The following is a 17,330-nucleotide window of genomic DNA, read 5'->3' as shown; positions in this document are numbered from 1 at the left end:
GCGAATAACATGGCAGAAAGAGGACAGCCCTGTCTGACGGACCTGTTGATGCGGATGGGGGCGGACAAACAGCCGTTTGCCATAATTCTCATGACCACCGCATGGATCAAACGAAGCACAACAGATGTCATTCGTGGCATACCAATGTGTTTAACAACTGAAAATCACGTTAGACGCAATAGAAAGCGTATTCAAAATCAAGCGGAACAATAGCGCCGTGGAAACGGCATGTTTGCATCAGCGCCACCACGGCTCTATACCTCCAACGGAGCATACGTGTCAAAGTTTTTAGTCGGAGTTTAGCATTGTCAATGGTCTAAAATCAGGTGGACGACAGCCTACTCCGGATTTGGACACCGAAATCAAGAGGTCCCTCAGTGAATTGAGAGGATACTCGAAAATCGGGGTTCAGGAGTTCTTTGTGCCTCCTGACCCACACTGGGCCCATCAGATCAAGAATGAGTGTGTCATGGCCTGGCGTTTTGTGGGGAGGACCACGCAACATAGCTTCTCCAAAGTCACCTCCGACAAGAGCGCAGCACCATCTTCCGGGTTAGGAGAGACGGATCGGTCGGATAGGACTTCCCTGACTCCTACGTCCATGTTGTACGCTCGCTCGTCGAAAAGTTTATATGATTGTGTGAACTCTCGGACAATGTCCAATTGCGTTTCAGCTCGTCGTCCATACTCCACCTCGACATCTGTAATGAGCTGCCTCCTGCGTCTCCTCCTATCTTGAACGATATGGTGGAGGGAAGGTCGTTCTTCTCTAACATCATCAGTGGTCACCGCTCGCACCCGCACACTAGCGAGACGTACGGCGGTGTACGTAGCAGTTGTGCCTTGAAGTGGTGCTCTGCCGATTGCCGTTTCGGCGGCGGCGGTGGCACAGGCAGTTCGCGGAGCGCAGCGTAGTAGAAATCAGTGGTCGCGGTATACCAGCGTTCTCTGTCTCTTCCATAGGTGGCTAATGTTCGGCGCAAGGCGGGCTTGATACACCGTAACCGCCATTGAAACATGCAACCGTAGGCTGGTAATCGCCGGCGGCATTTGCTCCATGTAGACTCAACTTCGCGTCTGCAATTTACCTCATCAAGAAGGGCCACATTGAGGCGCCAGGGACGCGCTGGCGCTAGATGGTCTGTGGACGCTGCCGGCCACATCTCAGTGTCGACAACTGCCGATCGTAGGCCGCGTGAGACGTAAACTCGAGTTCGCAGCTCGTGGTCGTGCGGTAGCGTTCTCACTTCCCACACCGGGTTCCCGGGTTCGATTCCCGGCGGGTCAGGGTTTTTCTCTGCCTCGTGATGACTGGGTGTTTTGTGCTGTCCTTAGGTTAGTTAGGTTTAAGTAGTTCTAAGTTCTAGGTCACTGATGACCATAGGTGTTAAGTCCCATAGTGCTGAGAGCCATTTTGAACGTAAACTCGATCCAAACGACTCGCCGAATGAGTAGTAAAGCAGACGTACGCCTTTCGGTCTCCGTGTTGTATGACCCAAGTGCCTGACAAAGCCTAACCCATTACAAGCGCCTGAAGTGCAGGTCAGGTGGTATATTGAGGCATCTGGTCGGATTGTCTGAGCACACAATTGGAATCTCCGCCTACTACCAAGTGGTAGACATTGCCCTGGAAGAGCAGTGCTATGTCTTCGGCAAAAAAAGTGCGGCGTTCTCTCCTTCTACAGGTGCCGGAAGGTGATACAGGTTCACCAGACGAACTATACCAACAGTGAGTGCGATCCCCAGGGCTGACGGTAAATAGGACACATCAGTTTCCATAATCCATTCCCTTAGCAGAATAGCCGTACGTCCTCAGCCCACATCTGAAGGCATAGCGTAGGCGTCATATCCGTAGGTCTCGATATAGAGTCCTGATTGGACTTCTTGAAGGAAAACCACATGCATATCCACAGCTAGTAACGTATCTTGAGAGAAGAAGTAACGCCGTTGACATTGATCGTGGCGAAGTGGTATGCCTGTTCCATGAAGTCCTGGGGGCTGTCCTTGGTATTACAGGTGGGCAGTAGTCGCGGTGTGGAGCGTGTTCAGGGCGTAGAGATAGGAAACGACGGGTTTCGGTCACGCCGGCTTAGACGTCTGTCGCAACCAACGTAGACGTTGCCAACGGCATCGGTGTATTGTCAGTGTTCTGAAATGCACCCTGCATCTCTACCTCCTACGCCCAGTCTCCGAAGGAGTTCGATACCACTGTATCTCGAGAAGCAGACGTAGCCGTGGTGCATTCCAAGGGGACGGGGCTTCAGTGATCTACCGCATCCCCACTCTGCGCGGACCCACCGATAGCGGGAGAAGACAGCGAACAGTGCGATACGTTAGTATCGGCCGTGTCCGATCGGTTTATCCGCTCATTCGCCTCTTCATTCCATGTTGCTGTCTCGGGCTGTTCTACTGCGACGGTTGTTATGCGCCGTTTCTTATGGCGCTTCGTCGATTTCTGTTTACGCTGTCTCGCCTCTGTGCCTGACGCAGGATAGGGGGTGGACGCGCCATCCTGTTCTTCAACTTCCACCGCACCGTCGGCTCGTCGTCGTAGCGGTGTGCATGGTCTGGACGAGAAGGCAACAGAGACTTCGGCACTGGAAGACCCCCGGGGCTCCTCAGGAACTGCTGCGGGGGCCTCCACGGCTTGCGCCAATATAGAAGGGTCGTCATAAACAGCTGGCGTCTCCCGTCTCACCACCGCTACATACGTAATTGGCATAGGGGTCGCCATCGACGGTCGAATCTCATCGACAGAGGGCGTCTGCACTAGACGGCGTTGTACGCATTCGGTACGCATGTGTCCTGCCTCTCCACGCCCGGAACAAGTCCAGGGCTGACCGCCGTAAATAATTTTTTCCCGGCAACCAGCGATCGGGAGATACGAAGGTATATGCCGGAGCAAATCAATAGGACCTGCCGCAGCCCCTTAAGTACGGGGTAACTTTCGAATGTCTTCCATTTTTCGGTCGTATGGCCAACGAATATGCCGTAGGGTCGAAGAGCAAGACCAAATCCGTTGGAACTTCAAATGGTAGCTCAAATACGTGCAAATTTTGTATTCCCCGTCCAGCACCTTCTAGCGTTACCACACCTACGTTTCCACCAGAGTGGCAGAACCTAAGAACCTATAACCTTCCGTCGAGCGTCTGAAAAGTTTTTCAAAAAATGTTCAGACATGTATGAAATCTTATGGGACTCAACTGCTAAGGTCATCAGTTCCTAAGCTGACATGCTTTTTTTTTTTTTTTTTGGTCATCAGTCTACTGACTGTTTGATGCGGCCCGCCACGAATTCCTTTCCTGTGCTAACCTCTTCATCTCAGAGTAACACTTGCAACCTACGTCCTCAATTATTTGCTTGACGTATTCCAATCTTTGTCTTCCTCTACAGTTTTTGCTCTCTACAGCTCCCTCTAGTACCATGGAAGTCATTCCCTCCTGTCTTAGCAGATGTCCTATCATCCTGTCCCTTCTCCTTATCAGTGTTTTCGACATATTCCTTTCCTCTCCGATTCTGCGTAGAACCTCCTCATTCCTTACCTTATCAGTCCACCTAATTTTCAACATTCGTCTATAGCACCACATCTCAAATGCTTCGATTCTCTTCTGTTCCGATTTTCCCACAGTCCATGTTTCACTACCATACAATGCTGTACTCCAGACGTATATCCTCAGAAATTTCTTCCTCAAATTAAGGCCGGTATTTGATATTAGTATTCTTGGCCAGAAATGCCTTTTTTGCCATAGCGAGTCTGCTTTTGATGTCCTCCTTACTCCGTCCGTCATTGGTTATTTTACTGCCTAGGTAGCAGAATTCCTTAACTCATTGACTTCGTAACCATCAATCCTGATGTTAATTTTCTCACTGTTTTCATTTCTACTACTTCTCATTACCTTCGTCCTTCTCCGATTTACTCTCAAACCATACTGTGTACTTATTAGACTGTTCATTCCGTTCAGCAGATCATTTAATTCCTCTTCACTTTCACTCAGGATAGGAATGTCATCAGCGAATCCTATCATTGATATCCTTTCACCTTGTATTTTAATTCCACTCCTGAACCTTTCTTTTATTTCCATCATTGCTTCCTCGATGTACAGATTGAAGAGTAGGGGCGAAAGGCTACAGCCTTGTCTTAGACCCTTCTTAATACGAGTACTTCGTTCTTGATCGTCCACTCTTATTATTCCCTCTGGGTTGTTGTACATATAGTGTATGATCCGTCTCTCCCTATAGCTTACCCCTACTTTTTTCAGAATCTTGAACAGCTTGCACAATTTTATATTGTTGAACGCTTTTTCCAGGTCGACAAATCCTATGAACGTGTCATGATTTTTCTTTAGCCGTAACGTCAGAATTACCTCTCTCGTGCCTTCACTTTTCCTAAAGCGAAACTGATCGTCACCTAGCGCATTCTCAACTTTCTTTTCCATTCTTCTGTATATTATTCTTGTAAGCAGCTTCGATGCATGAGCTGTCAAGCTGATTGTGCGATAATTCTCGCACTTGTCAGCTCTTGCCGTCTTCGGAATTGTGTGGATGATGCTTTTCCGAAAGTCAGATGGTATGTCACCAGACTCATATATTCTACACACCAACTTGAATAGTCGTTTTGTTGCCACTTCCCCTAATGATTTTAGAAATTATGATGGGATGTTGTCTATCCCTTCTGCCTTATTTGACCGTAAGTCCTCCAAAGCTCTTTTAAATTCCGATTCTAATACTGGATCCCCTATCTCTTCTAAATCGACTCCTGTTTCTTCTTCTATCACATCAGACAAATCTTCACCCTCGTAGAGGCTTTCAATGTATTCTTTCCACCTATCTGCTCTCTCCTCTGCATTTAACAGTGGAATTCCCGTTGCACTCTTAATGTTACCACCGTTGCTTTTAATGTCACCAAAGGTTGTTTTGACTTTCCTGTATGCTGAGTCTGTCCTTCCGACAATCATATCTTTTTCGATGTCTTCACATTTTTCCTGCAGCCATTTCGTCTTAGCTTCCCTGCACTTCCTATTTATTTCATTCCTCAGCGACTTGTATTTCTGTATTCCTGATTTTCCCGTAGCATGTTTGTACTTCTTCCTTTCATCAATCAACTGAAGTATTTCTTCTGCTACCCATGGTTCCTTCGCAGCTACCTTCTTTGTAGCTATCTTTTCCTTCCCAACTTTTGTGATGGCCCTTTTTAGAGACGTCCATTCCTCTTCAACTGTGTTGCCTACTGCGCTATTCCTTATTGGTGTATCTGTAGCGTTAGAGAACTTCAAACGTTTCTCGTCATTCCATAGAACTTCCGAATCCCGCTTCTTAGCGTATTGATTCTTCGTGACTACTTAATCTAAATTATCCTAAGGACAAACACACACACACCCATGCCCGAGGGAGGACTCGAACCTCCGCCAGGACGAGCCGGACAGTCCATGACTGCAGCGCCTAAGACCGCTCGGCTAATCCCGCGCGGCTGAGAAGTTTTTCACAGACCTCATCTTCAGTGAACTTAAAGTAGGCAACGCTGTAGCATCTCTTCACGTCACGAGAAATATCTCTACTTCGTTGGCCTTGGGTCTAGAGTACGTAGTGTCGAACTGCAGCTTGATCATGGCTTTCCGATACGAAAGAGCCAGCGGACGTCACTATAACACTCAACACTAGCGTGGAGGCGCGGTAAACAATATACACGGAAACGCGACACGGAGCGGTCGGGACTCACCGCACCGCTCCACAGCAAAAGCCGACTGAACTACGTCGAGCAACTGTCTCGGCTATGCACTCAGCTGTTGAAACAGATGTGAAACTCTCGTCGCTGTAGCAATTCTACCGACGTGGACTTCTTACCTTTCAACCGTTTCTAAGTGCTCGAATAACGATTTTCAAAAGAAATTGCAATGAATTTCGACATATAATGTATTTAAACTATGAAATTGCTTGTATTTGACGATGTAGACACTAGCCTTAAGGTCCAGAGACCACCAGAGTTGTGAACATTGGGACTTTCGTATTTGGGCATGCGCTATGCTCTGTTCTTGGTCTCTGCGGTATTAGGGCCACGCAATCTTTTTGCTTCTCACTATAGAGTAATTCCCGCTCGGGCTTTAGGCGGCTGTAGTGGTGCAGACCAGTGACAAGCAAACGGTACGTGTAAAAGTTGAAAATTTGTACTTACGGAAGGTCATAATTGCATAACATCATAATTATGGCCCAAATTTTCTTGCGCGATTGACTGTGTGGCTTGATATCTTCTAGCGTGCTTACCTCTCCTTAAAATGTGAGTCTCCGCTGGTGACGTCTTTTTGTAAGTTGGAAACGGGGAAAACGAAGCGCGTAAATATAAAAAGTTAGAGAGGTGTTCCATCAAAAATAATACCAACTATGGCAACACCAAAAACATCATGATTTATACATCCCCAGTAGCAAAGTGCAGTTTATAGCGGTGTCAGTTTAATATAAACATATGAAGAAAGGTACGGAGGGTACAAAATTAAAAGTTACATAATCACGTGGCAAGTGCACAACTCGGCGGCAAGTAAAGCGATACACAAAAATTCCTGTGGGAGTAACGTCCACAACTGAACGTTATACCAGAGGTTGAAAATACCGCCACCATTTTAAGGTTCTTTTTCTTAAATGAAAGAACCTTACAAAGGTAGCGGTATTTTCAACCTCTGGTACATTGACACAGTTTACAGACGATGCATCCGTCGTCAAATAAAGAGATTCAATAATAAGTAAATACCATGTGTTATTACACGGTATCTTTGCTCTCGTCGTGATGTGACAGGAGTGAGGTCACTAGACCAGAAAGTACTTCCGATTGACGGGGCTTTCATGAAATTGATCGAAAGGGTCAATTTTCTGTTTACTTATTCTTTTACTTGGTTAGTGGAACTCACGGACCATACGTTCCCAATATCTATGATGAAATCGCATCCGAAGTGCCTGAAACCAAAAATTAAATGTGTGCGACACCTTCCTGCCACGCCCACGTTTTGAAACAACTGTTCAATACTGACTCGGTGAAAACGACTCTGGGGATTACTTTCAAGCAAGCTGTCATGGGATACATCTTGAAGGCAGTAATATTTACTCTCTGGTTTTATAGATCATCTGTGACACTTTTCATGTCTTCGAAACAATAATAAACGAGAATGAGATTTTCACTCTGCAGCGTATTGTGCGCTGATAGGAAACATCATGGCAGATTAAAACTGTGTGCCGGAACGAGACTGGAACTCGGGACCTTCGACTTTCGCGGGCAAGTGCTCTACCATCTGAGCCACCAGAGCACGACTGACGACACGTCCTCACAACCTCGATTCTTCCAGTCCCTCGTCTTCTACCTTCCAAACTTTTACAGAAGCTCTTCTGAGAACCTTTCAGAACTAGCACTCCTGAAAGAATGGATATTGCGGAGACATGGCTTAGAGGTAGCCTGGAGGATGTTTCCAGAAAGAAGTCCCGAGTTCAGGTCTCGGTCCGGCTCACAGTTTTAATCTGCCAAGAAATTTTAATAACATACCAGCTGCTTTGATTATGAAGAGGCATTTCTTGATTTTCCTTGTGCTACTGACGGAGATTTATGCAAGTACTCGAGTCATTTTTCAGTAAAGAAAGCCAATGTATGTGAAATGAAAAGTGCATTGTGAACGCAATATATCCACATACTGTCAACAGATGAACATCCTATTGACCATTGTGCCACTTTAGGTACAACAACCGTCCCATTCACAAGGAAAGAGTTTCAAATTGTATCCTAGCAGTTGTCAAAATCCAGAATCCAAATCAGTCTCTAAATTGTACTTATATGGAAACAATGCACTAAAACCATATTTTCAACTGCTATAGTTGTCGGAACAGTAATTCACGGCGAAATTCTGCATTTAAAGATGGGAACGTAGGAAGGACGAAGGCATTAGAGAGAATGGGCTTCAAGATAGGAAATTTCGCTCAAGGAATCTTGAGAAAAATAGAATTACAGTGCCTCTCTAAATTTGAAAAGGAAACAAGGTGGAAAACAAGAAATCGGAAGAGAAGCCTTGAAAGAAATCTGGGTCCTTCTGACAGGTTATGTAACAAAGAAAAAGTTAAGTTCAACTTTAAAATCCTGTTCGTGAAAAGAATGCTTTTTAAAGTGTATGCTCCTTTTTTGCTGCACCTATGAAGGCTAGCATTATAAAATTTTACACGCATGATTCGATAAATCCAGTAAATGCTGTGTCAAAAATAAATTTTAAAATTCTGAGTATAAACTGAGGTACGATCCAGAGTGTTGAAATTTTGCATCACTTTAAATTAAACGTACAGAGCTATACTTAAAAAGTTATTAAAACTCTCTTCTTGGCTGTATACCGGAAACCTCATGAGAGAAACTTACTACATGCAAAGAGATTAAGAAGAGAAAATCTGGCAGAGATCTCTTAAACAGTTTTTGAAAGAAAGGTGCACATATTATTTTTTAGAAAATAACATTTTTAAATTTCATAATAAAGTAAATATACACTGAAGAGCCAAAGGAACTGGTACACCAGCTTAATATCGTGTAGGAGCCCGGCGAGCAAGCAGGAGTGCCGGAACTCGAAGTGGCACATACTCGATTAATGTCTGAAGTGCTGCTGGAGGAATTGACACCACGAATCCTGCAGGGCTGTGCATAAATCCGTAAGAATACGTGGGCGGGGGTTGGAGGGAGGCGTGGAGATCTCTTCTGAACAGCACGTTGCAAATCATCCAAGATATGATTAGTAATGTTCATGGCTGGGGAATTTGGTGGCCGGTTGAAGTGCTTGAACTCAGAAGAGTGCTGCTGGAGCCACTCTGTAGCTATTCTCGAAGTCTGGAGTGTCGCATTATCCTGTTGGAATTATACACGTCCGTCGGAATGCACAGTGTACATGAATGGATGCAGGTGACCAGATGGAATGCTTACGTACGTGTCAGCTGTTAGAGTCGTATCTAGACGTATTACGTGTCTATCACTCCGACTGCATAAGTCCTCACCGTTATAGAGCCTCCACCAGACTGATTAGTCCCCTGCTGACATGCAAGGTCCATGGATTCATGAGGCTGTCTCCACACCCGTACACGTTCATCCGCTCGATACAATTTGAAACGAGACTAATCCGACCAGGCAACATGTTTCCAATCATCAACGGTCCAATGTCGGTGTTGACGGGCCCAGGCGAGACGTAAAAGTTTGTGTCGTGCAGTCATCAGGGGCACATGGGTGGGTCTTCGGCTCCGACAGCCCCTATCGACGATGTTTCTTTAAATAGCTCGCAAGCTGACACTTGTTGATGGCCCAGCATTGAAAACTGCATTGAAAGATTTTCTTCAGTCGTCATTGGTCCCGTTCTTGCACGATCATTTTCCGGCCGCACTGATTTACGAGATATGATATTTTAGAAGATTCCTGATATTCACGGTACACTCGTGAAATAATCTGTAATTAGGCTGTTTAGGGTTTTTTATTGGTAACGCCGCCGCTACGTAGCGCTCTGTATGAAAATCACTGGCTGTGCCGTGTGCAGTTTGTGGCTAGTTTGCATTGTTGTCTGCCATTGTAGTGTCGGGCAGCGGCAGCTGGATGCTAACAGCGCGTAGCGTTGCGCAGTTGGAGGTGAGCCGCCAGCAGTGGTGGACGTGGGGAGAGAGATGGCGGAGTTTTGTAATTTGTAAGAATTGGTGTCATGAACTGCTATATATATATTATGACTAGTGAGGTAAATACATTGTTTGTTCTCTATTAAAATCTTTCATTTGCTAACTATGCCTTCAGTAGTTTGAATCTTTTATTTAGCTGGCAGTAGTGGCGCTCGCTGTATTGCAGTAGCTTGAGTAACGAAGATTTTTGTGAGGTAAGTGATTTGTGAAACGTATAGGTTAATGTTAGTCAGGGCCATTCTTTGGTAGGGATTTTTGGAAGTCAGATTGCGTTGCGCCAAAAATATTGTGTTTCAGTTTAAGCACAGTCTTGTAATAATTTTTCAAAGGGGACGTTTCAAATCATACGGGAAAATTCCTACTTCATCGCTACCTCGGTATTGCTGTGACCGTTAGCTCGTGCACCGATTGTAACGCCACGTTCAAACACACTTCAATCTGGATAACCTGCCATTGCAGCAGCAGTGACAGATCTAACAACCAGACATTTGTTGTTCAAATGGCTCTGAGCACTATAGGACTTAACATGAAAGGTCATCAATCCCTTAGAACTTAGAACTACTTAAACCTAACTAACCTAAGAGAATCACACACTTCCATGCCAGAGGCAGGATTCGAACCTGCGACCGTAGCGGTCGCTCAGTTGCAGAGTGTAGCGCCTAGAACCGCCCGGCCACTCCGGGTGCTAGACATTTGTTGTCTTCTATATGTGTTGCCGACCGCACCCATATTTGCCTGTTTACGTATCTCTGCATTTGAATACGCATGCAAGGAACTTAACAGAAAATGTGTTAATTTCATGTAAAGCATGGAACAAAATTTCATTGCTGTAAGAATTGTGGATTTTATGCATCTTTTAAATAGCGAGTGTTTTTCATGAACGTCTCCCCTCAAAGTAGTGCAGTGATGGAGAGCGCACGTTTTGTGGCTGCAGCAGGTGGTGACCGGGGCGCGTGGACGAGCCGGTGCGAGTTCCCGGTGTGGGTGACGGAGCAGCCGCAGTGGCTGAGCCTCGACCACGCGCGCTCCTACCGCTTCTCGGCGCGCAACGGCACGCTGCGAGTCTGGAGCGGCGAAGCGCTCGAGAAGCGACTCGTGTGCCACGCGCTGCCACCCGCACCCCACCTCCAGTCGCCCCCCGCAGCCCCCGCCGCCCCCACCACTGGCGCACCGCCCCCGCCACCGCCACCCACAGCAGCTGCGACCCCGGCTTCCGCCTCGCCCACGGGGCTCCCCGACCAGCAGCAACTGCAGCAGCCGCCGCACGAGACATTCTTCGCGGTAGCTCACATCACGGCTGGCTGGTGAGTACCACGGCCGTAGAGACCTGCAGTGTTTGTTTCAGGTTTCTTTCCACAGGCATAGGAATCTGCTCGAAGGACGGCAGCTGCGGCAGTAACTACGCCAGTAAGTCAAAGTAATACATTCTAAGACAAAAGAAGAACGACGCATCAAGAAGGAATTATGTGAATGGGACGGAAATTGGTAGATGTGATGTAAACGTACAGACAAACAAATGGTTTCAGAAAGATTGGATGATTTATTCAACAGCAAGAGCTTCATGAATCAAGGAAGTCAATTTGCCATTGGCCCACTTCTGAGCCTTGTACAAGCAGTGATTGGGCTTGGAATTATTGATTGATAGAGTCATTGGATGTCCTCCTGAAGATATCGCGCCACATTCTGTCCTACCGTCGCGTTACGCGTATATCGTCAAAATTCCGAGCTTATTGGAGGGCCCTGCCGTTAATGCTACAAATGTTCTCAGTTGAGGAGTGATCTGGTGACCTTTCTAGCCAAGGTAGCACTTCACAAAAATAAACACAAGCAGTAGAAAGAACTTTGTCATTATAAGACTATTGAAGGGCAATCTCTTTTAATTGATAAAAACCATCCAAAAACCAAGATTGCTCAAAATATTTTTTATTCGACACAGACGGTTTCAACAGTGTTTCTGTCATGTTCATCTCTCATACGTCTGTTTGTGCATGGCTTTGAGCGCAAAATGAACATATTTTTCTACAAAAACACGTTTAAGACCGGAAGTTGACTGTTGAAACCGGTTGTCTTAAATAAAAAAAAATATCTGGTCCGTTCTTGGATTTTGAATGGTTTTTTAAAAAGCGGTAGAAACTCACGCTGTGTGGGGCGGGCTTTATCTTAACTGAAATGTAAGCGCAGGAGGGCTTGTGATGAAGGAAAACAAAAAGCGGCTTAGAATATCATCGACGTACCGTCGTGCTGTAAAGGTGCCAAGGGTGACAACCAAAGTGGTCGAGAAATGGCACCCTAGACTATCATTCCTGGTCGCCGGGCCGTATGGCAGGCGGCAATCAGGTTTGGAGCTTCTCCATACTGTCTCTATTCCTGGTCATACTGGCTCCATTCAAAGCGGGACTCGTCGCTGAAGACAGTTCCAGTCAAAATACGTGCTTGGAGGCACCCCGGACACCAACTGGATTCCAACCTGACTGTCGCACACCACACAGCCCAACAACCAGGAATGATAGTCTGGGTAGGCATTTCACTTCATAGCAGGACCCCATTGTTTGTGACCCACAAGCACGCTTACAGCACAGCGGTAAGTCGACGAGAGTGTTCGCTCTGCCCACACGCACACGGCGAAAGTTTCTAATGCTTGTCTTTGTGCGAACCAAATCCTAAATCCTACCTCGGCCAATAAGTAGCTATGTCTCTCCCCAATTGAGAACGTTTGATAGCATTATTGGCAGGGCGCTCCAAGCAGCTCAGGGTTTTGATGATGTAACGCCCCAATTGTATACGATATCCCTCAGTAGGACATGTGGCAACTGTGAATCAATGCGAAGCCGAATAACTGTTTGCATCGGGCCAGAAGTGGGCAACGCGTTGTTCACTTGCACAATTCGTGGATCCCTTCTCTTGAACAAGTTGTCCGCCGCGCGGGATTAGCCGAACGGTCTGAGGCGCTGCAGTCTTGGACTGTGCGGCTGGTCCCGGCGGAGGTTCGAGTCCTCCCTGGGGCATGGGTGTGTGTGTTATCCTTAGGAAAATATGGGTTAAGTAGTGTGTAAGCTTAGGGATTGATGACCTTAGCAGTTAAGTCCCATAAGATTTCACACACATTTGAACACATTTGAACAAGTCACCCAATTTTTCTGAAATTACAATCGTTTGCTCGTCTGTACAATTACATCAACTGTGCCGATTTCTGCCCCATTCGGATAATTCCTTCGTCTTGTGTCTCTTTTTTTGTCGTAGAGTATTATCAGTGGTTTACGAAAAGTTCCGGGTTTTCCAGACTGAGTTTCTCTATTAAAATACCAAAAGGTTTCTAAAGTGGCGTACTAATCAGCTTCTAGCGAGGAGCGTTTTACATCAATAGTATACGGAGGTAAATGCTACATTCCAAAATCTGGCTTCTCTGTGTGTTGCTCAATTTTTGGAACACTATACAGTAGCAGTTGTGCGTTCCATGGGCTCGACAAAGGTCCACAGATAAAATGGAAAAAGTAAAACTGGGCAGTAAGCTTTTTGTGCCGTCATTAGCAGACGTCATAACGTCAGTGGAGAACATTGCCATTCTTGGAGATAGCACTATATCATTTGGTCCGCATATTTTGGAAAACTGTTTATTATTAAAATCTTGTTTTCATATTATTCTCAAGAATTTATCAATAAATACTTAATGGTGTCTCATTAGCACACGCGCTGGTGTATGTATGGTAACAAACTGAAACGTTAGTATAATTACAATGTGACATCGAAATACTGAGTAGCTAACAGCAAATCAATCCAGTCACCGTCTCTAATCGTTTCCATGCTCCACACTTACATGACGCTTACCTTCTGTGTGATTCACAGCATACAGTTGTTTATTTCATGGCTATTAAAATCAAAGGCTCGTATTTCAGTTACGTTGTAGCTTTATTCAACCAGTCGGTTCGAATAATCCACGGATCATTATCCTGTGCGTTACGCCCTTACCGTGTTGATAGCGCGACTACACATTAAAAGTGATGATATCAGCTACCTTAAATACTTTAAGATTTTTATGTAGCCATTTTCTCCCCTTTTCTGTTGTAGCTTCTGAAGATGCCAGCATGTGGCCGGAACCGCATGTTACTGAGATTGTATTTGTAAGAAATGGAAGAGAATTTATTCTTTCTAATCAGGAGCTGAATAACAATCGATGGTTTCATCATTTTTCTGCAAGATCTCGAAAATTTCTTAAAAATTAGATAGGACAGCATTTATTTCAAATAAACTGAAGTCGAGCATAACCAGCCTGCGTAATTTGAGGAACAAGTTTCAAGTCTAGGATTTAACAACTTATCAGGGAAGATGAAATTACAAACACAGTGAAAGCATGGACTGAGCAAAGGTGGGGAGTGAAATCGGTATGCTCTTTCAACGCAGTCATTCCGACATTTGCCTAAATTGACTTAAGAAAAACACAAGAAACCGAAATCTGAATGGTCAGACAGAGGTCTGGCCCATGCTCTAAATTAGAGTGTAAGCATGGTTTAGGCAAGGATGGGAAATGAAATGTGAGGTGCATTTCGACGAAGCCTTCCCGAGAATTGCCTTCTGTGTATATAGCACACAAAGGAAACAGAAATCGAAATGGTCGGGCAGAATTCTTTCAGAATGCGAGGGCAATATCTCACGTCGTTAGGTACATGTGTAAAATGGTTGACCACTCGCAAGTGTGCATCTTTCAAAAAAAATTTCTCCTAGTAGATCTGTTGAATCGATCGTGTGTATTTATGGTTCAAATGGCTCTAAGCACTATGGGACTTAACATCTGAAGTCATCAGTCCCCTAGACTTACAATTACTTAAACCTAACTAACCAAAGGGCATCACACACATCCATGCCCGAGGCAGGATTCTAACCTGTGACCGTAGACCGTGTATATTCAGCAAAGCAACATTGTTACTTGTCAGTCTTGACTACAAACTTTCCTTTGGTAAAATTCTATAAACTAAAATAGTAAGAAAAATATTCAGTATTCTGTCGCTAATGGGAAATTTAATTTCCAGTGAATGTTGGAAGAGGAGGTGGCACTGGGGTCCAATGCTGTTGCAGTGTTGAAGTTTATAATGGAAAACCTATGAATAATCGCGGAAGAAAATGTGGATGAAAGTATTTATACGACAACAGAAATAAACACTATATTTTATAAAACGCAGTGGGCCAAAAAAATTGGTTTATTGGCAGTCTTTATCACATTTAGCACCAGGAGAGTCTGTGATTGTTAGAAATAATACTGTCAATAAGTTGAGTATAAAATTCGAAAAAGTAATCATTGACTTTTTTCGTTGTAGTTTGGAAATAAATGTTAATTTTTAGAACCACTGGAAACTAAAAGGAAGTAAAAGCAAGCAAAAACTATAGAAAGACAGACGTTGACACGGTACAGCTTCGGAAGGAGGCAAATGTTTTAGAAACAAACTGAAGGCATAAATGAAAACATACCTGCTAACCAACCAGTTGCTATGAATATGAATATTAGAATTAAAATCATAAAATCTTACGTAACGTTTGATAGGGAAGAGATCTCCGCAAATATTTTGCGCTTATGGCGGCTAAACGCAGAAACCTAACATGGTGTCTACGATTCGGATACTATAACCGAAGAATAGCTTTAGTTGTTCTTCGCCAACGAAAGTAGAAGACTACAAAGGCATTAATATGAAAACTCATATGACTTATTTTTCTTTGTTCTAGGTTCCAAAAAAGAATTTGCTGTTTGAAATGACCACCTTTTTCGTGGCTATTCATGTAGTCCTTGAAGTTAGGCGTATCATAGCTCATATCATTTTTATAAATTCATTTCAGTTTTATCTACCCGCCAAAGGAGATATCGGATGCAGCAAAGATTTCATTAAATGTCACTATAGGTTATGATTTTTCCAGCCATAAGCGGTTTCAACAATTTGATCTTAACTTTATTCTCCACTGCTAGTATTCAAGAGTCACTCCAGAGAACTCGTCAGGAAGAGGTAGCCCAAAAGTGATATTTGAGCATAAGGTGTATTCCTAATTCGGTAAGGGGTAGACCAAAGTAGAAATTCGGTTTGAACCTAGTTTTTTATTGGCTTAATGTGTTCATCGAGGCCGGCCGGAGTGGCCGAAAGGTTCTAGGCGCTACAGTCTGGAGCCGCGCGACCGCTACTTTCGCAGGATCGAATCCTGCCTCGGGCATGGATGTGTGTGATGTCCTTAGGTTATTTAGGTTTAAGTAGTTCTAAGTTCTAGGGGACTGATGACCAAAGCAGTTAAGTCCCATAGTGCTCAGAGCCATTTCAACCATTTAGTTTTTGTTCCTCGAGAGGGTATTTTTAAGACTCATCCACATAAAGTGTGTCATAAATGTTAAAATAGTTTAAAATCGATATTTACTGCGTGGGTGTCAAACGCATCCGACTGCTCGAGTGCAACCGATATCATAAGATAATGCTTAACAAAGGAAAAAATACTATGCTGAATAAGATTTCTCTTTGGAACATGAGTCGTTTATGGTTTAGTATACTATGCAGTTTAAATCCTCTTGCTTGTCTCGCGTTTGCTTAACTTGTGATATCGGTTGTTTTTTATACGAAATAAAACTTGAGTGTTTGAAAATGACAAACAAACGTATTTATACGGACAGAGAAGGTTCCAAAAGTAATCAAAATCGTCCAATAAACTCTTCTCATGGTAAGCAGAAACCAGTTAATCGTCCAATAAACTCTTCTCATGGTAAGCTGAAACCAGTTAACTGACGTAGTATTGTCAAAATGAGTGTTTCAACATCGGCGCATAGAAGGCCATCTGTGCGGTGTTGACAACGCCGATTAAAGATTTGTTCAATTCCATTATTAAATATCATAAGTTGCAACTTGAAGCTCTTGATTTTCCAAAACAACATCTTTCAAGTTATCGGGATCTATAAAACATGAAATGCGGGGAGTTCGGAAATTCCCGCGAGAACCTTGTAAGACTTATAGAGGGGAGTGTGTACATAATATTTTGAATAGAAACCCACACACGAAAAATTGCCGTTTCCGTTCTATGGCTGTTCCAATTCAGCTGTGTAACGAGGCCACGTTTGCTGAGATATGGACAAAAGTCCTAGAGTTGGTGGACCTGGTACGCAGTAGGGTAGACAATAAATTCCCTAGACTACGTCTTATAAGTCGTATTAGGAGACTTCTATAAGAAGATCTGCCGGCACGAGGTTTGGTTACTATAGTGCAAACTGAAGAGAGACACGGTCGGATGTAGAGTGTTTTCCAGACAATGTTTCATAGCTACAATGTCTGTAGCAACGTTGGTGGTCGCCACACGGAGTTGCTGTTGTAATGCATCTGTACTGTTATGTAAGTACAACATGCTGGGTTCGTTTTTGGATTGAAATAATGTAAACACGTAATGTTTAAGAACTAACACGAACAAATGTGGCTAAGTGATAAACGGATATTTCGTTATGTTTCCTTACGAATTGTTACCTAATAACAGTACTGCGTCATACCTAATTCAGTTCCTCAATTACTGACCAGCCAGAAGATTGTGACCATCTGGCTAATAGCTGGTATGTTCACCTTTGGCACAGATAACAGCGACGACTCGTAGTGGAATGGCAGCAATGAAACCTTCATTGGTCGTTGGCAGGAGTTGGCACATCATCTTCACAGACACGT

The 17,330-nt window shown here is 44.4% G+C and overlaps 1 protein-coding gene across 1 annotated transcript in view; it reads left to right on the top strand.

Moving 5' to 3' along the window:
* LOC126355371 (uncharacterized) overlaps positions 1-15,401 on the top strand; it is a 1,038,787-nt gene extending 1,023,386 nt beyond the window's left edge. Inside the window, exons 7-9 of the mRNA XM_050005665.1 lie at positions 10,598-10,793; positions 11,009-11,070; positions 15,376-15,401. Of these exons, the coding sequence (XP_049861622.1) occupies positions 10,598-10,793; positions 11,009-11,070; positions 15,376-15,401 (284 nt within the window). The remainder of the gene's footprint in view (positions 1-10,597; positions 10,794-11,008; positions 11,071-15,375) is intronic.
* The last annotated feature ends 1,929 nt before the right edge of the window (positions 15,402-17,330 follow it).

Source organism: Schistocerca gregaria, chromosome 3, assembly GCF_023897955.1.
Source record: "Schistocerca gregaria isolate iqSchGreg1 chromosome 3, iqSchGreg1.2, whole genome shotgun sequence".
In the NCBI taxonomy this organism is placed as follows: domain Eukaryota; kingdom Metazoa; phylum Arthropoda; class Insecta; order Orthoptera; family Acrididae; genus Schistocerca; species Schistocerca gregaria.
This window is presented reverse-complemented; position numbering and strand designations above follow the sequence as displayed.